The sequence below is a fragment of the Cetorhinus maximus genome, chromosome 13 (genome assembly GCF_964194155.1).
Source record: "Cetorhinus maximus chromosome 13, sCetMax3.hap1.1, whole genome shotgun sequence".
In the NCBI taxonomy this organism is placed as follows: Eukaryota; Metazoa; Chordata; class Chondrichthyes; order Lamniformes; family Cetorhinidae; genus Cetorhinus; species Cetorhinus maximus.
The window spans coordinates 515,157-539,089 of record NC_135891.1 but is presented as its reverse complement, the minus strand read 5'-3'; the positions used below and the strand labels follow the sequence as shown (position 1 = coordinate 539,089).

The 23,933-nt window shown below is 49.2% G+C and overlaps 1 protein-coding gene across 1 annotated transcript in view; it reads right to left on the bottom strand.

Moving 5' to 3' along the window:
* The window catches only part of mtss1 (MTSS I-BAR domain containing 1), a 70,545-nt gene extending 59,241 nt beyond the window's left edge, over positions 1-11,304 (bottom strand). The window contains exons 1-4 of the mRNA XM_078556256.1: positions 11,259-11,304; positions 5,974-6,058; positions 5,678-5,769; positions 3,251-3,325 (exon numbers count right to left, since the gene is read on the bottom strand). Of these exons, the coding sequence (XP_078412382.1) occupies positions 3,251-3,325; positions 5,678-5,769; positions 5,974-6,058; positions 11,259-11,304 (298 nt within the window). The remainder of the gene's footprint in view (positions 1-3,250; positions 3,326-5,677; positions 5,770-5,973; positions 6,059-11,258) is intronic.
* Positions 11,305-23,933: the final 12,629 nt, after the last annotated feature.

The following is a 23,933-nucleotide window of genomic DNA, read 5'->3' as shown; positions in this document are numbered from 1 at the left end:
CTTTCTGCGTTCCTTGTACAAGTACACCCAAGTCTCTTTGAACATCAACAACTTTAAAAAAAATATTCTGCTTTTCTATTGCGATGAACCCCGAGGAACTTAGCTTAAATAGGAGTCAGAATTGGGAGTTTGTAGGCCAGGGACTACAGTTCCTGGCAGCCCTCGAGACTTTCACGCATACGCTGCCCTGGAAACGGCTGCACATGCACAATTGATGTCTTTCATGTCTTCAGGCCAGGAAACAGCCCTGTGCACATGCGCAGGAGAAAAGTGAAATGGAGCAAAACTGGAGGTAAGGGGCCTGAACAGGAGTGTCATTCGAGAGAAGGTGTCCCAGGGAGCAGGACACGGGGAGGGGAGCAGGGAGAAGGTTTCAAACAAAGAAGATCCCAAACCAGGGAGCGAGGCAGAAACTGGTCCCAGAAGAAGTACCCAGGTAATTGGACAAGGACAGAGATCAAAAACAGATCCTGTTACATAAAGTTGAGAAAAAAGAACAGAGGAATAGGCTACAAATCGGAGAGAGAGCTGCAGGGAGCAGACTTGAAATAAAGTGGGCTCGAGAGAAACACTGAAGACCTGAGGAGGCAGCCGAAGGCTGGTGACTCCTTATTGCCCAACTTTAGAGAAGTGGTGCTCTGCTTAGCATGGCCGAAGGTCTGAAATTGTGCTTGGAAGGTGAAGGTTGAGTGCACACAGAGATCCAGGGGAAAGGAATTTTAGAAGGTGAGATTGAAACCCTGGGGGTGGATTCTCGTTGAAGCTGTCCAAGTGGGATTGACTTGTGGAGAGAATTCCAAAGCGAGTTGTTCGAACGTGGAGAGTAGAAACCCTTGTGTGAAAGACAGTTTCAGTGAGACCGGTTGGCTCACGGTGTAACAAGCGTCTGGGTGGGTTGTTGAGAAATCCATGGAATCAGCTTTGGTTGCATCTGTCATTTACTTTGGCATGTGGCGTGTCTGACCACAGTTCACCAGTTGGTTCACATGTACCGCGCACTTACCCTGAATATTAGGGTATAAGATAGATATGGTAAATTGGTTTATCTTTCCAAATTTGTATGAGTGTGTAAAGAGATAGCTGAGGTGAAGGATCTGAATTGCCCAGTAGTAACATCAGCCGGGATCATAACACGATTTTTACAACCAAAGTTAATGACTTCACACTTCCCTGCATTATACCCCATCTGCCATCCTGTTGTCCACTCACTTAACCTGTCTATATCTCTTTGCAGCCTCTCTGTGTCCTCCCCACAGCTTACCTTTCCACCAAGCTTGGTACCATAGCAAACTTTGATACTTACTCTCCTTCTCTTCATCTAAGGATCTATAGATTGTAAATAGCTGAGGCTCCAGCACTGATCCTGCGGCACCTCGCCATGCACTGCCTGCCAACTTGAAAAAGCTCCATTTATTCCCACTCTCTGTTTTCTATCTGTTAACCAATCCTCTACCCATACTAAAATATTATTCCCAACTCCACATGCCCTTATGTTCAATATGAACCTTTTGTGTGGCACCTTATCACATGCCTTTTGGAAATCCAGGTATACTACATGTACTGGTTCCCCTTTATCTACCCTACTAGTTACATCCTCAAAAAACTCTAATTTATCAAACAGGATTTTTAAAAATTCATTTACGGGATAGTCAGCATTTATTGCCCATCGCTAATTGCCCTTGAGAAAGTAATGGTGAGCTGCCTTCTTGAACCCTGTAGACCATGTGGCGTAGGTACACCCACAGTGCTGTTAGGGAAGGAGTTCCAGGATTTTGACCCAACGACAGTGAAGGAACGGCCGATATATTTCCAAGTCAGGATGGTGAATGGCTTGGAGGGGAACTTGCAGGTAGTGGTGTTCCCATGCATCTGCTGCCCTTCTCCTTCTAGATGGCAGCAGTCGTGGGTTTGGAAGGTGCTGCCTAAGGAGCCTTGGTGAGTTTATGCAGTGCATCTTGTAGATGGTACACACTGCTGCTACTGTGCGTCGGTGGTGGAGGGAGTAAATGTTTGTGGATACGGTGCCAATCAAGTGGGCTGCTTTGTCCTGGATGGCATCAAACTTCTTAAGTATTGTGGGAGATGCACTTATCCAGGGAAGTGGGGAGTATTCCATTACACTCCTGACTTATGCCTTGTAGATGGTGGACAGGCTTTGGAGGGTCAGGAGGTGAGTTACTTGCCGCAGGATTCCTAGCCTCTGACCTGCTCTTGTAGCCACAGTATTATTTGGCTAATCCAGTTGAGTTTCTGGTTAATGGTAACCCCCAGGATGTTGATAGTGGGGGATTTAGTGATGGTAATGCCATTGAATGTCAAGGGGGCGACAGCTAGATTCTCTTGGAGATGGTCTTTACTGAACACTTGTGTAGTGCGAATGTTACTTTCCATCTGTGAGCCCAAGCCTGGATATTGTCCAGGTCTTGCTGCATTTGGATATGGACGGCTTCAGTATCTGAGGAGTTGCGAATGGTCCTGGCCAATATTTATCCCTCAACATCACTGAGCCTGGTTATCTGGTCATTATCACATTGCAGTTTCTGGGATCTTGCTGTGTACAAACTGACTGCCAAGTTTCCTGTATTACAATAGTGACTACATTTCAAAAGTACTTCATTGGCTGTAAAACACTTTGCGACATCCTGAGGAATGTGAAAGGTGCTATATAAATGCAAGTCCTTTGTTTTTTCTATTGGCCACAGGCCATAGTTAAAGCCCAGCTATTTGGACAGTTATTTACATCATCCAAAGTCAGCAATAAATAAGTATCAACATCTGGCAGATGACAAACATCAGTTCCAATTACTGGTACAAAATGAACTCCACCCCAAACATAAGAGCCCAATTTTAACTTCATAAAGCACTGAGAATGTAGAAGTATCTGAGGAGCAAACTCTTAATCAAATTTAGGACTACATTTAATCATTTCTCCAGAATTCTCCAATTGTAATTGTTATGTGAGGGGTTTTGTTTTTAGCTTATGCATTAACCAATGGATGGATGGTAATTGGCAATTGGAAATACTGAAGAGATTAAGTGAGCATTTTAATTGTTTCATTTTGTAATACTTCCTGGTTGTCGAGAGTGACATTCAGTTGCCTGGTTTCTCCTTGGTCCCTCCCTCGACTTAATTGCACTTGGTCCATAGACACTGGATAGCAGTGGATTTTAGTTAGCGCCACTCAACATCTTTCAAAAATGTGAGCTTGGTAAAAACAGATTTTCCAACTTCAGATTAAAATCCACAAACCTTTCTTCACTTTCTTCTGCAGTTTCAGCGTGTCAGATGATTTCTTCTTAATCTCCTGCCGAACTTTCTTGTAGTCTGCAAAAATTACCAGTGGAGACAGCATTAATAAGAAGGGTTTAAAATGAAGTGGATCTGACAGAAGTAGCAGTGGAGTCTTGTTACACGCCATCAATTGCTTTGATGCTTTTTGACATTTTGCAACCGGCCCTGTGAATTGTTACTCACTCTATGTCACAATTTGTTCCCCAGACCACCCAACCTTGTGCCAAAGTCCTGGGAACAGCTTTTAATGAGTCACTTGCCCAATCAGCATCTTGGAACATGCACAGGCCTGCATTTAATGAGAATTGTATATGACACTGGGTGAGGAGGGTCTGAGGAGATGGTGTATGTGTACAGCAGTGGGCGAACTACAGATTCACTCCCCAGAGCCTCCTTCAGCATTATCAGGTCTGATCTTAGCTCAGGAGGAACATACAGTCAAGAATTACAGACAGGAACAAATCCAGCAGTCCTTATGCTCTTAGACAATCTCGCCTCCTAGCCCTGGACACTTTGAACAGAGCATTGCAGCACAAACATTGTTTCATTGTGACTCTGGCGATATGGATGATTTTAGCTACAAAGTTAGGTTGGAAATGCTGCGGCTTTTCTCCTTTGCTCCAAGGAGAATGAGGGGAGATTTGCTTAAAGTTTACAGGATTATGACAGGTTTGGATAAGGTCGACCGAGGGAAAGCTGTTCCCGTTAGCTGATGGTTAAAGGACGAGGGGGGCACAGGTTTAAAGTTGCAGGTGCAGGGGGAAGGTGGGGAAGAACTTTATTTTTTTATGCAGCGAGCGGTAATGACACGGAACTTGCTGCCCATGAGGGCGGAAGCGGAGATGATGAATGATTTTGATAGGAAATTGGATGGACACTTGAGGGAAATAAACTTGCAGGGCTACAGGTGTAGAGCGGGAGAATGGGACTGACTGGATTACACTAGAGAGCCAGCATGGACTTGATGGGCTGAATGGCTTCTTTCTGCGCTTAATGGCTCTGATGTGATAATCTGCTTCCTTGTGTGTGCTGGTTTGTAGGTACATGGGCTGCTTCATTGTTTTGCTGAATTGCTAAGCTTCAGGAACAAAGGACAGCATGAAAATTTCTCCAGCAAAAAAAACCTGACAGGAGGTAAGAGGGAATCTGAACAAATTGACATTGCGGCCATGTGACAGCCACTGAACATGTATTCATGTTGGACTTACACAGGCAAAGTCCTTAAACGTTCCACAAAAATCGATCTTAACTTGTGCCTAAATCTGCATTTCCATTCTGTTTGTCTGTTCGTCTACATGGACTATTTTTATTTCTTTCAGCTCTGATTTGTGCTACAACAATGAGTGGGTTTTCTCTGAGCATTATGATAAAGAATGTCATATATAAACAGCATTACCACCCTCCTGCCCCCAAACCACACTCCCTCTGTTTGCTCTGAGTCCGAATGTCGTTGCAACTAACACAACCAGTGAGAGTAGTTACTAGAGTAACTAGTCCTGGTTACTGCTGGAATGAGGAGAGACAAAGAGAGCGGCGAGAGGCAGGCAGGGCGGGAGAGCGAGGGACAGGCGGAGCAGGAGAGAGAAGGACAGGCGGAGCGAGAGAGAGAAGGACAGGCGGAGCGAGAGAGAGAAGGACAGGCGGAGCGAGAGAGAGAAGGACAGGCGGAGCGAGAGAGAGAAGGACAGGCGGAGCGAGAGAGAGAAGGACAGGCGGAGCGAGAGAGAGGACAGGCGGAGCGAGAGAGAGAAGGACAGGCGGAGCGAGAGAGAGAAGGACAGGCGGAGCGAGAGAGAGGACAGGCGGAGCGAGAGAGAGAAGGACAGGCGGAGCGAGAGAGAGAAGGACAGGTGGAGCGAGAGAGAGAAGGACAGGCGGAGCGAGAGAGAGAAGGACAGGCGGAGCGAGAGAGAGAAGGACAGGCGGAGCGAGAGAGAGAAGGACAGGCGGAGCGAGAGAGAGAAGGACAGGTGGAGCAAGAGAGAGAAGGACAGGCGGAGCGAGAGAGAGAAGGACAGGCGGAGCGAGAGAGAGGACAGGCGGAGCGAGAGAGAGAAGGACAGGCGGAGCGAGGGAGAGAAGGACAGGCGGAGCGAGAGAGAGAAGGACAGGCGGAGCGAGAGAGAGAAGGACAGGCGGAGCGAGAGAGAGAAGGACAGGCGGAGCGAGAGAGAGGACAGGCGGAGCGAGAGAGAGAAGGACAGGCGGAGCGAGAGAGAGAAGGACAGGTGGAGCGAGAGAGAGACAGAGCGAGATAAATGGGGGATTGAGGGGGAAGAGAGAGTTACAGAAAGACAGTGAAAGAAAAAATCGTGCCCTGGGTTGGGCCGCGAGCGAGGGAACTGGGTCGGGTGGTGAGGGAGGGAGCCGGGCCAGGTCAGTTACCTTTGGCATGGTCTTTGTCCAGTTGGTTAGCAATTTTCTTCCACTCCTCAATCCGCCCCTCGAGAGGGTTTATCAAACTGTCAGTCAAAGCGCTGTTTCGGGAAAAGAAAAAACAAGTTAGCAAGTGATGGGGATTTGCGAGAGAAAGTTTGCACACCTGCAAGAGAGAGATAAAGGAAGATAAAACCAAGAGAGCAAGAATAAGAGACTGAGATAGTGAGACCAAGTGAGAGAGCAAAAAATCCAGGGACAGAGGTTTGTTTTAGAAATAAGAGTGAGGTCGGAAACAGACTTACACAGTCAGCTGCTTCAGCCTCGACTCGATGCTGCGATGTCTCATACACATCCTGGTCAGAGCGGAACCAATCTCCTTCGTAGCACCTGAAGCAAAATATATATCAATCATATCAATTACTTTAATTACTTAGCTCAGTAATTCACTCACATTAGTGCAGTGTACAGGGAGCTTTACTCTGTATCTAACCCCGTGCTGTACCTGTCCTGGGAGTGTTTGATGGGGACAGTGTAGAGGGAGCTTTACTCTGTATCTAACCCCGTGCTGTACCTGTCCTGGGAGTGTTTGATGGGGACAGTGTAGAGGGAGCTTTACTCTGTATCTAACCCCGTGCTGTACCTGTCCTGGGAGTGTTTGATGGGGACAGTGTAGAGGGAGATTTACTCTGTATCTAACCCCGTGCTGTACCTGTCCTGGGAGTGTTTGATGGGGACAGTGTAGAGGGAGCTTTACTCTGTATCTAACCCTGTGCCGTACCTGTCCTGGGAGTGTTTATTTTATTATTGGACAGTCAATCGCAGAATTGATAAACTGAAGATTGAAGTAAATGTCAGGAATAGAACAAATGAAAACCACAGGTACACAACCTGTACTCGGACTCTCACAACAGGTCAGTCAGGTTTTAACCCTCTGACTCAAAGCAATTTACAAAATTTGGACAATATTTCTTTCATATCATGAAAGACTTGTGAATATTTCGAGTTAGAGAAGAGAATAGAGCTAAGAACATGTAACAAACCCAAATACACTTCTGATGCTCCTAGGAAATCAAACTTGTTCTTTACTTCCTTCTGCAAGCAACAGACTCCCCAAAACCCATGCCAATGGCTCTATTTATTTGGTTTCTTTTTTTTTTGCAGGGAGTGCTGCACTGTCGGAGGGTCAGTACTGAAGGAGTGCCGCACTGTCGGAGGGTCAGTACTGAGGGAATGCTGCACTGTCGGAGGGTCAGTACTGAGGGAGTGCTGCACTGTCGGAGGGTCAGTACTGAGGGAGCGCTGCACTGTTGGAGGGTCAGTACTAGGAGAGTGCTGCACCGTCAGAGGGTCAGTACTAGGAGAGTGCTGCACTATCGGAGGGTCAGTACTAGGAGAGTGCTGCACCGTCGGAGGGTCAGTACTAGGAGAGTGCTGCACCGTCGGAGGGTCAGTACTAGGAGAGTGCTGCATTGTCGGAGGGTCAGTACTAGGAGAGTGCTGCACCGTCGGAGGGTCAGTACTAGGAGAGTGCTGCACTGTCGGAGGGTCAGTACTAGGAGAGTGCTGCACCGTTGGAGGGTCAGTACTAGGAGAGTGCTGCACCGTCGGAGGGTCAGTACTAGGAGAGTGCTGCACTGTCGGAGGGTCAGTACTAGGAGAGTGCTGCATTGTCGGAGGGTCAGTACTAGGAGAGTGCTGCACCGTCGGAGGGTCAGTACTAGGAGAGTGCTGCACTGTCAGAGGGTCAGTACTGAGGGAGCGCTGCACTGTCGGAGGGTTAATACTGAGGGAGTTATGCACCGTCCGAGGGTCAGTACTAGGAGAGTGCTGCACTGTCGGAGGGTCAGTACTAGGAGAGTGCTGCACTGTTGGAGGGTCAGTACTAGGAGAGTGCTGCACTGTCGGAGGGTCAGTACTAGGAGAGTGCTGCACTGTCGGAGGGTCAGTACTAGGAGAGTGCTGCACTGTCGGAGGGTCAGTACTAGGAGTGTGCTGCACTGTTGGAGGGTCAGTACTGAGAGAGTGCTGCGCTCTTATAGATCGGATGTTAGTCCCGTCTGGTATCACATGGTACTATTTGAAGAAGGGGAGTTCCCCTTGGTGACCTGGCCAATATTTATCCCACAAACATCACCAAATTGAGTTGATCTGGTAATTTGTCTGACTGATGATACACAAATGAGGAGATAAAGGTTTAAGGTATACGGAGATTTAAGGAAAAACTTCTTTTGACACAGAATGTGATAATGACCTGGAACTCGCTGCCTAAGAAGGTGGTGGGAGCAGAGGTGATAAATGATTTAAAAAGGAAACTGAATGAACACTTGAGGGAAACAAACTTGCAGGGCTACAGTGAGGGAATGGAATTCACTGGCTTGTTCGATAGGGAGCCTGCACTGACTCGAAGGAAGGAATGGTCTTCTTCTGTGCCATAATGACTCCGCTGTTTGACGGAGCTTGCTGTGTGCAAACTGGTTCCTTTGCTTCCTACATTACAACAGTGACTACACCTCAAAAAGTACTTCATTCCAGCTTTGCTTTGGCTGTAGAAGGCTTGGTGGAAGAAAGTGAACCTGAGCTTCCTCTGTTCTGCTACACTCCATTTGCAATACATCAGCAAAGAGGCATCTACCGCAAACCCAGGCTATAGCAAATTTACAGAAAAGAATAATACTATCGGGGAAAATCATTACACTGTGAACCGGAGAAGGGGCCAGTCCAACAAAGACCCATCCAAAACACCAACCTCTTTCAAAAACTGACCGGCCAGCCCTGTATTTTACGCACTGACCGGCCAGCCCTGTATTTCACGCACTGACCAGCCAGCCCCGTATATTTCACACACTGACCGGCCAGCCCCGTATATTTCACACACTGACTGGCCAGCCCCGTATATTTCACACACTGACTGGCCAGCCCCGTATATTTCACACACTGACCGGCCAGGCCCGTATATTTCACACACTGACCGGTCAGCCCCGTATATTTCACACACTGACCGGCCAGGCCTGTATATTTCACACACTGACCGGTCAGTCCCGTATATTTCACACACTGACCGGCCAGGCCCATATATTTCACACACTGACCGGTCAGCCCCGTATATTTCACGCACTGACCGGTCAGCCCCGTATATTTCACGCAATGACCGGTCAGCCCCGTATATTTCACGCAATGACCGGTCAGCCCCGTATATTTCACGCAATGACCGGTCAACCCTGTATTTCACGCACTGACCGGCCAGGCCTGTATATTTCACGCACTGACCAGTCAGCCCTGTATATTTCACACAATGACCGGTCAGCCCCGTATATTTCACACACTGACCGGTCAACCCTGTATTTCACGCACTGACCGGCCAGCTCTGTATTTCACGCACTGACCGGCCAGCCCTGTATATTTCACGCAATGACCGGTCAGCCCCGTATATTTCACACACTGATCGGTCAACCCTGTATTTCACACACTGACCGGTCAACCCCGTATATTTCACACACTGACCGGTCAGCCCCGTATATTTCACACACTGATCAGTCAACCCTGTATTTCACGCACTGACCGGCCAGCTCTGTATTTCACGCACTGACCGGCCAGCCCTGTATATTTCACGCACTGACTGGCCAGGCCTGTATATTTCACGCACTGACCGGCCAGCCCTATATTTCACGTACTGACCAGCCAGCTCTGTATATTTCATGCACTGACCGGCCAGGCCTGTATATTTCACGCACTGACCGGCCAGCCCTGTATACTTCATGCACTGACCGGCCAGCTCTGTATATTTCACGCACTGACCGACCAGCTCTGTATATTTCACGCACTGACCGACCAGCTCTGTATATTTCACGCACTGACCGGCCAGCTCTGTATATTTCAGGCACTGACCGGCCAGCCCTGTATTTCACGTACTGACCGGCCAGCTCTGTATATTTCATGCACTGACCGGCCAGCCCTGTATACTTCATGCACTGACCGGCCAGCCCTGTATTTCACGTACTGACCGGCCAGTTCTGTATATTTCATGCACTGACCGGCCAGCCCTGTATACTTCATGCACTGACCGGCCAGCTCTGTATATTTCAGGCACTGACCGGCCAGCCCTGTATACTTCATGCACTGACCGGCCAGCCCTGTATTTCACGTACTGACCGGCCAGCCCTGTATACTTCATGCACTGACCGGCCAGCCCTGTATTTCACGTACTGACCGGCCAGTTCTGTATATTTCAGGCACTGACCGGCCAGCCCTGTATACTTCATGCACTGACCGGCCAGCTCTGTATATTTCAGGCACTGACCGGCCAGCCCTGTATATTTCATGCACTGACCGGCCAGGCCTGTATATTTCAGGCACTGACCGGCCAGCCCTGTATATTTCATGCACTGACCGGCCAGCTCTGTATATTTCAGGCACTGACCGGCCAGCCCTGTATACTTCATGCACTGACCGGCCAGCTCTGTATATTTCAGGCACTGACCGGCCAGCCCTGTATATTTCATGCACTGACCAGCTAGGCCTGTATATTTCACGCACTGACTGGCCAGCTCTGTATATTTCAGGCACTGACCGGCTAGGCCTGTATATTTCACACACTGACCGGCCAGGCCTGTATTTCACACACTGACCGGCCAGGCCTGTATTTCACACACTGACCGGCCAGGCCTGTATTTCACACACTGACCGGCCAGGCCTGTATTTCACACACTGACCGGCCAGGCCTGTATTTCAAATGCTGTTTCAGTTCACATTACTACATTTGAATTTGTTTCTCAGAACAAAATATTTCCCACTCGTGTAACATCCTGTAAATTTCAGAAAGTACAATTATTGAACAGAGAAAGTTAAGGAGAGATTGGTCAGAGGAGTTTAAAATTCTGAACTGTTTTGATCAAGTAAGTAAAGAGAAACTGGCAGTTGGTCGGCAACCAGAGGGTTGAAGGTAATTGGCAAAAAAGCCAAGAACAAAATTAGCTGGAAAAACTCAGCAGGTCGGACAGCATCTGTGGAGAGAAAGACAGAGTTAACGTTTCGAGTCCGTATGACTCTTCATCAGAAGTTTTGAAGAAGAGTCAGACGGACTCGAGACGTTAACTCTGTCTTTCTCTCCACAGATGCTGTCTGACCTGCTGAGTTTTTCCAGCTATTTTTGTTTGGGGTTTCCAGCATCTGCAGTATTTTGCTTTTATTTTGGCAAAAGAGCCAGATAACAGACGAGGAAAAATCTTATGACAAGTTATGATGATCTGGAACACGCTGTCTGAAGATGCAGCGGATGTAGATTGAATAATAACTTTCTAAAGGAATTAGGAAAAGATTATAAGGATATGGGGAAAGTACAGGGATAGGGTGCAGGATTAACCGAGTAACTCTTTCAAAGCTGACACAGCTTCGATGGGCTGAATGGCCTTCCCCTGTGCTGCATCGTTCTTTATAAACAGCAACACATTGCTTCGTTTGTCGTTTTGTTATTGAGAATGTTCTCCCCTCCCCCAGTGGAGTCTGTTCAGAAGCTGGAGTTGACATTTATGCAGGGGTGTGGAGTGTGGGGGGCGCGGGGAGTGATGGATAGGGGTGAGGGGCAGCAAACCTGGCTCTGTATTCTGCTTTTTAGCAAAGTAGGTGATGCTTATCATCACCCCAGCTGAACCAACAGAGGTCGAAGCCTGAGGCTCACCCTCTCCTCCTGAATACACCGCCTCAGGTGAACAAGGAAAATAAATTCCAGACCAAGCCATGAGGGCAAAGACCAGTATAAAGTTTCATGTTAATGCTGCTATGGGTATGTGGCAACGGCTGCAATACAGTGGGCAAGTCTGGGAGCTGAGAGTCTGTTAACAGGCTGCAGTCTTAACCTCTCCCATACGACTGGCTGATGGGCCACTTTAAAAGGCCAAAAAACAAAAGAATCACAACCTCCTGTTGCTTGGCCGCTGCACATAATGCCAAAACGGTAGCCCTCTGCGCAATTTCAGGAAGGAGTTCCGGATGATGTGCAAGGTGAGGGGATTGGGAGCATTTCTCCCCCCCAGCAGTGAAAGGGCTGTGAGGAGAGTGAATGGATTCTATCTCACAGTTGAGTAGCACATCCCGTGTGCAGTCTGAGCACCTGGATTGAGTTATATCTTGGCAGGGACACTGAGCATTTTCTCCACAGATGATTCACTGTCTGAAGCAGTGAGGAGAAGGCAGGCTGTCTGAGGGAGTAACAAGCTTGGGAGTGAAATGTAAAAAACAGGAAGGTGCTGCTACATGAAAGCTGGTACTAAACTAATCGGTAAACATGAGATTGGAGCGGAGGGCAAGGGAGGAGGAGAGCGGAGGGCGAGGGAGGAGGAGAGCGGAGGGCGAGGGAGGAGGAGAGCAGAGGGTGAGGGAGGAGGAGAGCAGAGGGCGAGGGAGGAGGAGAGCAGAGGGCGAGGGAGGAGGAGAGCAGAGGGCGAGGGAGGAGGAGAGCAGAGGGCGAGGGAGGAGGAGAGCGGAGGGCGAGGGAGGAGGAGAGCGGAGGGCGAGGGAGGAGGAGAGCAGAGGGCGAGGGAGGAGGAGAGCAGAGGGCGAGGGAGGAGGAGAGCAGAGGGCGAGGGAGGAGGAGAGCAGAGGGCGAGGGACGAGGAGAGCAGAGGGTGAGGGAGGAGGAGAGCGGAGGGCGAGGGAGGAGGAGAGCAGAGGGCGAGGGACGAGGAGAGCAGAGGGTGAGGGAGGAGGAGCTGAGCAAGGAGACAAGGTAGAGACAGACCCTACAGGACCGCCCCTGATCTTCTCCACTGCTCTCACAATCACATCGGCAGCTTGAATGAAGAGTCCTTCACCCTGTCTGATCTCAGCATCCTCAATATCCAGCTATTCCCAGCACAGTATCCAGCTATTCCCCAGCACAGTATCCAGTTGTGCCCCAGCACAGTATCCAGCTATTCCCAGCACAGTATCCAGCTATTCCCAGCACAGTATCCAGCTATTCCCAGCACAGTATCCAGCTATTCCCAGCACAGTATCCAGCTATTCCCAGCACAGTATCCAGCTGTGTCCCAGCACAGTATCCAGCTGTGTCCCAGCACAGTATCCAGCTATTCCCAGCACAGTATCCAGCTATTCCCAGCACAGTATTCAGCTATTCCCAGCACAGTATCCAGCTGTGCCCCAGCACAGTATCCAGCTATTCCCAGCACAGTATCCAGCTATTCCCAGCACAGTATCCAGCTGTGTCCCAGCACAGTATCCAGCTATTCCCCAGCACAGTATCCAGCTATTCCCCAGCACAGTATCCAGCTATTCCCCAGCACAGTATCCAGCTGTGCCCCAGCACAGTATCCAGCTATTCCCCAGCACAGTATCCAGCTATTCCCAGCACAGTATCCAGCAGTGCCCCAGCACAGTATCCAGCAGTGCCCCAGCACAGTATCCAGCTGTGTCCCAGCACAGTATCCAGCTATTCCCCAGCACAGTATCCAGCTATTCCCAGCACAGTATCCAGCTGTGCCCCAGCACAGTATCCAGCTATTCCCCAGCACAGTATCCAGCAGTGCCCCAGCACAGTATCCAGCTGTGTCCCAGCACAGTATCCAGCTATTCCCAGCACAGTATCCAGCTATTCCCCAGCACAGTATCCAGCTGTGCCCCAGCACAGTATCCAGCTATTCCCCAGCACAGTATCCAGCTATTCCCAGCACAGTATCCAGCAGTGCCCCAGCACAGTATCCAGCAGTGCCCCAGCACAGTATCCAGCTGTGTCCCAGCACAGTATCCAGCTATTCCCCAGCACAGTATCCAGCTATTCCCAGCACAGTATCCAGCTGTGCCCCAGCACAGTATCCAGCTATTCCCCAGCACAGTATCCAGCAGTGCCCCAGCACAGTATCCAGCTGTGTCCCAGCACAGTATCCAGCTATTCCCCAGCATAGTATCCAGCTATTCCCCAGCACAGTATCCAGCTGTGCCCCAGCACAGTATCCAGCTGTGTCCCAGCACGGTATCCAGCTGTGTCCCAGCACAGTATCCAGCTATTCCCAGCACAGTATCCAGCTGTGTCCCAGCACTGTATCCAGATGTGTCCCAGCACAGTATCCAGCTATTCCCAGCACAGTATCCAGCTATTCCCAGCACAGTATCCAGCTATTCCCAGCACAGTATCCAGCTGTGCCCCAGCACAGTATCCAGCTGTGCCCCAGCACAGTATCCAGCTATTCCCAGCACAGTATCCAGCTATTCCCAGCACAGTATCCAGCTGTGCCCCAGCACAGTATCCAGCTATTCCCAGCACAGTATCCAGCTGTGCCCCAGCACAGTATCCAGCTGTGCCCCAGCACAGTATCCAGCTGTGCCCCAGCACAGTATCCAGCTGTGCCCCAGCACAGTATCCAGCTGTGTCCCAGCACAGTATCCAGCAGTGCCCCAGCACAATATCCAGCTATTCCCAGCACAGTATCCAGCTATTCTCCAGCACAGTATCCAGCTATTCCCCAGCACAGTATCCAGCTATTCCCAGCACAGTATCCAGCTATTCCCAGCACAGTATCCAGCTATTCCCAGCACAGTATCCAGCTATTCCCAGCACAGTATCCAGCTATTCCCCAGCACAGTATCCAGCTATTCCCAGCACAGTATCCAGCTATTCCCCAGCACCGTATCCAGCTATTCCCAGCACAGTATCCAGCTATTCCCAGCACAACATCCAGCTGTGTCCCAGCACAGTATCCAGCTGTGACTGACATGAATCTACTGTCCAGTGCTGGGCTGCAGCATGGGAACAGCCGGGAGATAGGAAGACAGAAATTAACACCCCCATTCCCCCAAAAAAACAGCCAGGGACTCAAATAAAAAATCAAAGTTGCTCAGTCAAACTGAAAACCCTACTTCCTGCCAGAATATTTAAAATGCCCTGATTACAGGCCGAGGTGGGTTTCCTGGTTTCTATTTCGGAGCCATTCTGGTCAAAAGGATTCTGGGGTTAATGTTTTGAGTTTAAATAACTCCATGCAGTTGTATTCCTCTTTTAGCACAGAGGTGGGGTTTTAAACTGCCCAGGATTGCACAGCTTAGAGAGCATTGTAGGGAGAATTTTCTCATCATTAACCAAGTATAACACCCAAATTGTACTTAATGCTGTGTCACCTTGTCTTAAAGCTAATTTTAATTTGGATTGATTTTTAATTTGTCATTCACTTATGTCAAATACAACAATGTCTTTAAGGGAAGGAAATCTGCCGTCCTTACCTGGTCTGGCCTACATGTGACTCCAGACCCACAGCAATGTGGTTGACTCTTAACTGCCTCCTGAAATGGCCTAGCAAGCCACTCAGTTCAAGGGAAATTTGGGATGGGCAACAAATGCTGGCCTTGCCAGCGATGCTCATATCCCATGAAAGATATAAAAAAAGCTTGCATTTATAACCGCACCTTTAGTGTATGAGAATAATCAGGTACTTTACAAGTGTGTAATTCAAACAAAAATCGACACCCAACCAAAGAATCATTAGATCACGTGACTAAAAACAAGTTCCAAAACAAAGAGGTGGCTTTTCAGGTGCATCTGAAGCGGGGAGGAAGAGTTTTAGGGAGAATCCCAGAGTTTACGGCCTGGACAGCTGCAGGCACAGCCTATTTGAAGCTTTGAAACCTGCAGGAATTTGACATTTTATTGCTCACCCCTGGGGTCCATTGTCTCTTGGTTATTCCTCACAGCTTCTACAAGAATCGAGGTGAAAAGAAAATCACCAGGGATCTACTCCCTTAACAGTCTAATAAATTCCAGTGTGCAAGTTGCAGTCAACAGCTGACTGACTGGCTGCAACAGGCTTCACCTTGAATTCTAAAGTTGAAGGTCAGTGATTATGTGCACAGAGTTAGCAAAAGCAGAGAAACTTAATGCCTGGAGACATGCCTGTCATTCCTGCACTATTGCCCCGGTTCACATACTGCCCCAGGGGCTGGTACATTCTGTTAGTTAATCCCTCGCATTTCCAACTCTGTCGACACTATGATGGATTGTTCTGTGGTTTCACTGTGCAATCTGTGGTACAGCAGGTAACACACACACACCTCAGAATCAGAAGCCATAAGTTCAGGTGCCATTCCAGAGATTTGAGGAGGGTGTTGCCTCAGTGCAGTGCCGAGGGAGGGCCGCACTGTCGGAGGGTCAGTGCCGAGGGAGCGCCGCACTGTCGGAGGGTCAGTGCCGAGGGAGCGCCGCACTGTCGGAGGGTCAGTACCGAGAGAGCGCCGCACTGTCGGAGGGTCAGTATTGAGGGAATGCTGCACTGTCGCAGGGTCAGTATTGAGGGACTGCCGCACTGTCGGAGGGTCAGTGCCGAGGGAGTGCCGCACTGTCGGAGGGTCAGTGCCGAGGGAGCGCCGCACTGTCAGAGGGTCAGTGCCGAGGGAGGGCCGCACTGTCAGAGGGTCAGTGCCGAGGGAGGGCCGCACTGTTGGAGGGTCAGTGCCGAGGGAGCACCGCACTGTCGGAGGGTCAGTACCGAGGGAGCGCCGCACTGTCGGAGGGTCAGTACCGAGGGAGCGCCGCACTGTCAGAGGGTCAGTACCGAGGGAGCGCCACACTGTCGGAGGGTCAGTACCGAGGGAGCGCCGCACTGTCAGAGGGTCAGTACCGAGGGAGCGCTGCACTGTCGGAGGGTCAGTGCCGAGGGAGCGCCACACTGTCGGAGGGTCAGTGCCGAGGGAATGCTGCACCAGCAGAGGTTCTGGTTTTTTTTTTTGAAATGTTAAACCAAGGCCCGTCTGCCCCTCAGGTGAAAGTCAAAAGATCCCTTGGCCATATTTGGAAGAAAATCAGGGAGGTTCTCCCCCACTGATCTGGCCAAGATTTTACACTCAGCCAACATCATGAAAACAGATTATTGGACCATGTTGGGTCCAAACTGGCTTATTACAGTGACTCCATCTCAAAGATTGATTTGATTGTCTATAAGACACTTTGGGAATTCCTGAGGTGGTGAAAGATGCTAAAGTTATGGAAGACAGGGAAAGGATCTCATCAACTGCAAAAAGAGAACAGTCGTCTTATTTTTAATTCGTTTTCGGGATGTGGGCTTCACTGGCTGGGCCAGCATTTATTGCCCATCCCTAGTTGCCCTTGAGAAGGTGGTGGTGAGCTGCCTTCTTGAACCGCTGCAGTCCATGTGGTGTAGGTACACCCACAGTGCTGTTGGGGAGGGAGTTCCAGGATTTTGACCCAGTGACAGTGAAGGAACGGCGATATATTTCCAAGTCAGGATGGTGAGTGACTTGGAGGGGAACTTCCAGGTGGCGGTGTTCCCATGTATATGCTGCTCTTGTCCTTCTAGATGGTAGTGGTCATGGGTTTGGAAGGTGCTGTTGAAGGAGCCTTGGTGAATTCTTGTGGTGCATCTTGTAGATGGTACACACACTGCTGCTACTGTGCGTCAGTGGTGAGGGGAGTGAATATTTGTGGATGTGGTGCCAATCAAGCGGGGCTGCTTTGTCCAGGATGGTGTTGAGCTTCTTGAGTGTTGTGGGAGCTGCACTCATCCAGGCAAGTGGGGAGTATTCCATCACACTCCTGACTTGTGCCTTGCAGATGGTGGACAGGCTTTGCGAAGTCAGGAGGTGAGTTACTCACTGCAGGATTCCTAGCCTCTAACCTGCTCTTGTAGCCACAGAATTTATACAGCTAGTCCAGTTCAGTTTCTGGTCAATGGTAACGCCCCCCCAACTCAATCTCAAACAAGGACACTCCAGGAGACATCCCTGTCGGAGCGATCACAGAGTGGTCCCATCAGAAACAGCCAACCCCAGGAAAACATGTTACTGATTAAACAGGGCTGGCTTTGCAGTGAAAATTCAACATTGGATGGTCCCAGCCTGGTTGGTGTGCCAGTGCTCTTAGCACCGTGAGTTCATACTGTCGCTGCATCAATTTGTGTGTGCGGAGGTGCGATAACACGACCACTTCACAGAGGTGTGAAAACCAAAACTTCATTCTGACAGCTTGTTCACACAGCCAGCTCCAGTTTAGTACAAACACAGAACAACACCTCTTAAAGGACCCTCTCCGTTGACCAGATTTCCACCAGTGTAAAACTGCTGCAGTGCATCCCATCAGCCCATGCCCAATCTTGTCACTCAGTAACACTGTGATGGATGAACAGCAATGAATTCTCTCTGCCAAGCAATGGTTGTTGCTGTGGGACCAGACAAAATCTCGTCATTTAATGCTGCTAAACCCCAACATACACAACTTATTTTGTTCACATATTTTACACTGGAACCTCGATTTTATTTTCAAGGGAACCCCCATTTTTTCACCCCAACATCAATGGCCCCCAGTACTTTGCCCCGGAAGGAAGTTCCACTCTGCACAGAAAGTCTTAATTCCCAGGGAAGCATTTGCATAAATTGACTCGGGCACAGGAAGAGCCCAGGGAGCGATGAGAATTCAGATCCAATTGCTGGAGTTACAAGAGGCTGAACTGAGTCTGAAATCCTGTGGATTGGACGAATGAGAAAGAGAAATAGAATAAGCAAAGCAAAGGGACAATAAGATGCAAACAGAATTATTTAGCTAAACAGAAGTGGAATTGTGGTGAGTTGATGGGAAGGGGTATGTGTGTGCGTGTGTGCAAGAGAGAGAGAGAGAGAGAGAGAAGGTCCAAGAGACCAAAGTAAGAAAGCTTGACCAGAGTGTAGGTACACAATGGCTACACTGAAATGGTCAGTGACTGGAGCTCATTTTGCAGGTGAAATATTGATTGAATTCCCGATTACACACACTGCTTGACCTTCCTCTCTCCTCCAAGATCCAATATCAGAACCCCTGCAGAGAACGTCTACTCCACAGCCAAGTTAAGTGAATGTGGGCTGGAGAATTACTGCCGTGAGCTGTCAATGAATCATACCCTGACTCAGTACAGATTAGATCTAAATATTTACTGAACTGTGGTCTGATTAGTTCACAGTTGGACCAGTATCTGAGGAGGGCTGATGTGGAGTATTTTTCCAGGGTTCTATCTGCTCTCACGAAGAGTATTATTGTTGTTGAGTTCTGTTAGACACAAGCTCTTCCAATGCCTCAAACACGTGACTTGGTGATAACCAGCCAAGGCAATGAATGTCTGAGATAAATTATTAAATATTCAGGGTTGAGGGATAAATATAGACCAGGACGCCTGGGAAAACACCCTATTCTTCTTTGAAATCTTGGCTGTGGGATCTTTTACATCCACTCCATCGGGCAAACAAGGCCTTGATTTAATGTGACATCTATAAGACAGTGCGGCACTCCCTCGGTGCTGATCCTCCAACAGTGCAGCACTCCCTCAGTACTGACCCTCAGACAGTGCGGCACTCACTCAGTACTGATCCTCCAACAGTGCAGCACTCACTCAGTACTGACCCTCAGACAGTGCGGCACTCCCTCAGTACTGACCCTCAGACAGTGCAGCACTCCCTCAGTACTGACCCTCCGACAGTGCAGCACTCCCTCAGTACTGAACCTCCGACAGTGCAGCACTCCCTCAGTACTGACGCTCTGACAGTGCAGCACTCCCTCCTGTTTCTCCCATTCTGCTTCTGTTACTGGAGTGGAAGCCACATTTACACATGCAAGCAGGGCATTCCATGAAGTTACACTAAGGTTACAGTGAAAGCCCATCTTTTGCGGAATTCTATGTTTGAATCTCCAATGAAGTTTCCACCTCTGCCACTTTACCAAAATGGCTCAAGTCAAAGTCTCAGATGACACCTTATGTGACTGGGACAAAGGTTACTTTTCCCTCCTCAGACTTCTCGATATGCCTGCAGTCTCTGACGAGGTTGGCTTCACCCTCCCTCCTCCAACCCCTCTGCTCTGTGGTCCAGCTGGGTGGGACTGCCCCCACCCAGTTCCATTCTTATTCATCTTATTGTAACCAGAGGACCACTTGCAATGGCTTCTCTTCCCACTCCCGCACCATTACATTTGGATTTATCCTTGGCCCCTCCTAGTTCTCATCTACCTGCTGCCCCTCGGTGACATCATCCAAAAGCACAGCATTAGTTTTCACATGTACACTGACAACACCCAGCTCTACCTCACCACCACCTCTCTCGACTCCTCCACTGTCTCCAAATTATCAGGCTATTTGTCTGACTCCAGTGCAAAATGAGCAGAACTTTCCTCCAATTAAATATCGACAAGACCAAAGCCTTTGTTACTCGTCCCTGCCACAAAATCTGTTCACTCGCCACTAGATCTATCCCTTTCCCAGGCAACTGTCTAAACCTGCACAGGATCATTCACAACTTTGGTGTTGTATTTGACCTCCAGATAAGCTTCCAACCACATATCCGAGCCTTTACTAAAAGATTTATTTCCAACTCCATAATATCACCCATCTCCATCCCTGCCTCAGCTCATCAGCAGCTGAAACCCTCATTCCTGCTTTCACTAGCTCCAGACTTTTACTATACCAACGCAGTCCTGGCCATCCTCCCAGCATACGCCCTCTATAAACCCGAGGTGACTCTGCTGCCGATATCACAACTTGCATCAGTCTTGTTCACCCATCACCCACCCTGTTCACTGATCTTCGTTGGCTTCCGGTCCAGCAACATTTCATTCTCAATTTTAACATTTTTAAAATCATGTTCAAATCTCTCCAGGACCTCATCCCTCCCAAACTCTAACCTCCTCCACTTCTACACCCCTCTGAGTGGCCTTGCCTTCAGCTACCAAGGCCCTAATTCAACCTCTCCACCTCTCTCTCTCTCTCTCCTACTTTAAGGCACCTCCTAACATCTTTCTTTTTGACCAAGCTTTAGGTTAAGGCTTCAAACATCCCCTTATTTAGCTCGGTGTCAGTGTTTGCTTTTTGATAACGCTCCTACGAAGAGCCTGAGGATGTTTCTCTACATTGAAGGTTCTACATAAATAGGAGTTGATGTCGAAACTGTGGAAATGGAATCGGGCTAACTCCAACGAGATTTACACTCCTCATTTTAATTTTAATTCTATCTTCATCTTAAAGTTTTTTGTAGTCATTCACGGGATGTGGGACCTGCTTTTGTAGCCAAGCTTAGTTTAATTTTTCACGAGGAGAATGGAGTAGACAAAATGTACAAAGAATTATCAACCAAGGTTTTGTCCCCTCCCTCCGCCAGGTGTAATGAGGAGGAATCTTACAGAAAAGTTAAACCCTGAATGCACATTAATGCCGATATTAATGTTCTGCTGCTGAATGCATGAAGAATATATGTTACCACGGCAACAAAACACTGATCGTTGCTCAAAGGTTAATTTACACCAACACAGCCACTCCCTGAAAAATTCACGCAAATCTCCAACGAAAGACAAACACAACTCTGGATGCAACTGACATGATTCACTACATTTCCTCACAGAGGTGACTGGCCTGAATGGTACATTAGTGTCTCCGCACAGACTGTTTCTGTGCTTCAATCTTCCATCATCAATCAATCTGGGGCCAGGAGGAAGGAGTGGAAACCAGTGACTACACCAACTTTAACCTGTGTCCAAATTAAATATTACCCAGCAGTGGATCAAGGTACAAGGGTGGGGTTAATACAGCAGAAGTTAAATGTCAGCCCTGCCCCACCCCAACCCTGACATTTCACACCTGCAAGCAAAACATTTTGATCGAAAGACTTTAACAGTTCAGCACATGACCAAGTTTTACTATAGGGGAAAGGGAACAAGGATTGTTTCTATTTGGGAGAAAGAGAGCGGGAGAGCGGGAGAGCGCGTGAGCGGGAGAGAGGGAGAGAGAGCGAGAGAGCGGGAGAGCGCGGGCGAGAGAGCGGGAGAGTGCGGGCGAGAGAGAGAAAGCGAGAAAGCGGGAGAGAGAATGCGAGAGAGCGGGAGAGAGAGCGAGAGAGCGGGAGAGAAAGCGAGAGAGCGGGAGAGAGAGCGAGAGAGCAGGAGAGAGAAAGCGAGAGAGCAGGAGAGAGAAAGCGAGAGAGCGGGAGAGAGAGCACGTGAGCAGGAGAGAGAGCGAGAGAGAGAGCGAGAGAGCAGGAGAGAGAGCGAGAGAGCAGGAGAGGGAGCGAGAGAGCAGGAGAGGGAGCGAGAGAGCGGGAGAGAGAGCGCGTGAGCAGGAGAGAGCGAGAGAGAGAGCAGGAGAGAGAGCGAGAGAGTGGGAGAGCGCGGGCGAGAGAGCGCGTGAGCAGGAGAGGGAGCGAGAGAGCGGGAGAGGGAAAGCGAGAGAGCGGGAGAGAGCAAGAATTAAAAGCTTAAATTGCTGCTGCTATCTCTGGCAGGTTTGCACTATCCCCCTGCTCTCTTCCCCCTTCTTATCCTGTACACTGTCAGCGTTAAGTAGAGGGAGCAATGTATTATACCTGTCCCGGGTGTGCTTGATGCTAGCACTGGATTTAAAGAGTAGGTACACTACCAGGATAATATGATCAGAAGGAATACTGGCCTCAGATTATGTCCCTCATTATCCCACCTGGCAATGCGCAGCTACCATTTTCCAATCGATGTGGGAGGGTGATGAGCACATCCTACGGTCTCAAAATGCAAACTTCGCCATTGTAACGAATTGAACCAGTTCAGAGGCTCCATGCCCCATCCAGTCCACGTGAATTCTAATGCAAAAGGAGTCTCTGGACAGTCGGACACCCGACTGTGGGCTACAGTTAGTCATCAATCAGAGTTCAATGGTTGATGCCAATGGCCTGGAAAGATGATAACTCTGGACTAGCTTCTGACCAACTGGCTGCAGAGAGGACCCTCTGCCTGGAGGTTAGACAAACCCAGTGGCTTGTATCTAAGAGGGACTGATGAAGCTGTGGAATGGGAGGGAGTGGGTCCCTCCCTCAGGAGCTAACAATAGGGTAGTGAATGTGGAGGGTGTTCACACCAGATTCCTAAATCGAGCTCTGGGACAGAATGGAAGAAATGGCAATGGTTTAGTAACCACCGACTCACCTCAGAATGCCCCTTCTGAAGCTAGTGAAGAAGAGTCTGTTTAAGCGGCACAGATTCTTGGTGCTGTGTCACCTGGCCCTCCGATCAACGGGTCTTCATTTGGTTCTTGGGCTTTGTTGCAGCTTATTCATCGGGTGCTCTGAAGGACCAAAGTAATCAAAGCAAGCCCCAGAGCTGGGAGTTCAAACTCCTGGCAAAGAGGGGGAAACATTATGGGCAAGGAAACACGGGCCCAGGAAGAGAGGTCTGTCTCATGGCCTAGATACTGATTCCTCATCCACACCGCCTTGGATAGGAGGCTACCAATAAGCTTTGTATCCAGCACCAAACATAAGTGCAGCTCCAAGAACACTCATGAAGCTCAACAGCATCCAGGACAAAGCAGCCTGCTTGCGTGGCACCACATCCACCACCTTAAACATTCACTGGGTCAAATTCACTCCCTAACAGCGCTGTGGGTGCACCTACAACACATGGGCTGCAGGGTTCAAGGTGGCAGCTCACCACCACCTTCTCAAGGGCATTAGGGATGGGCAATAAATGTTGGCCTAGCCAGTGGCGTGCACATCCCATAAATGAACATGAAAAAAACTCCCTCCACCACCGACGCACAGTGGCAGCAGTGTGTGTATCATCTACAAGATTCACTGCAACTCACTAAGGCTCCTTCAACAGCACCTTCCAAACCCACAACCACTGCCATCTAGAAGGACAAGGGCAGCAGACAGATGGGAACACCACCACCTGCAAGTTCCCCTCCAAGTCACTCATCATCCTGACCTGGAAATATATTGGCCGTTCCTTCACTGTCACTGGGTCAAAATCCTGGAACTCCCTCCCTAACAGCACTGTGGGTATACCTACACCACATGGACTGCAGCGGCTCAAGAAGGCAGCTCACCACCACTTTCTAGAGTGAAATTAGGAATGGGCAGCAAAAGCTGTCCCAGCCAGCGGCGCCCACATCCCATGAACAAATAGAAAAAGAGTTAGCTGGCCTGGCCCGGCACAGGCATGGCTCAGCCCAATCCCAGCCAAGCACGGCATAGCCTGATCCCGGTACTGGTCAGCACAGGCTGTCCTGTGAAGGTCTTTAAACCCTTCTGATGTTAACTGACCATCTTGTAGCTGATGAGGAATCTCAGAGCAGGGTAAGAGTTTCTGGAAACAGTGTTCACACGTCCATGTCACGGTCAGAAATAGCAGCTGGGTTCGAATTCAGTCCTGGTAGAAAACAGAACCTCAAACAGGCCAGAAGATGGTTCATGTGGTAACCCATGGCAACAGGGAAAATCACTCTTTTGAGAAACATGATAACTGGGAGTTGAATTTTTAACTGCAGCAAAGCAGATTCAAATTGCAGAA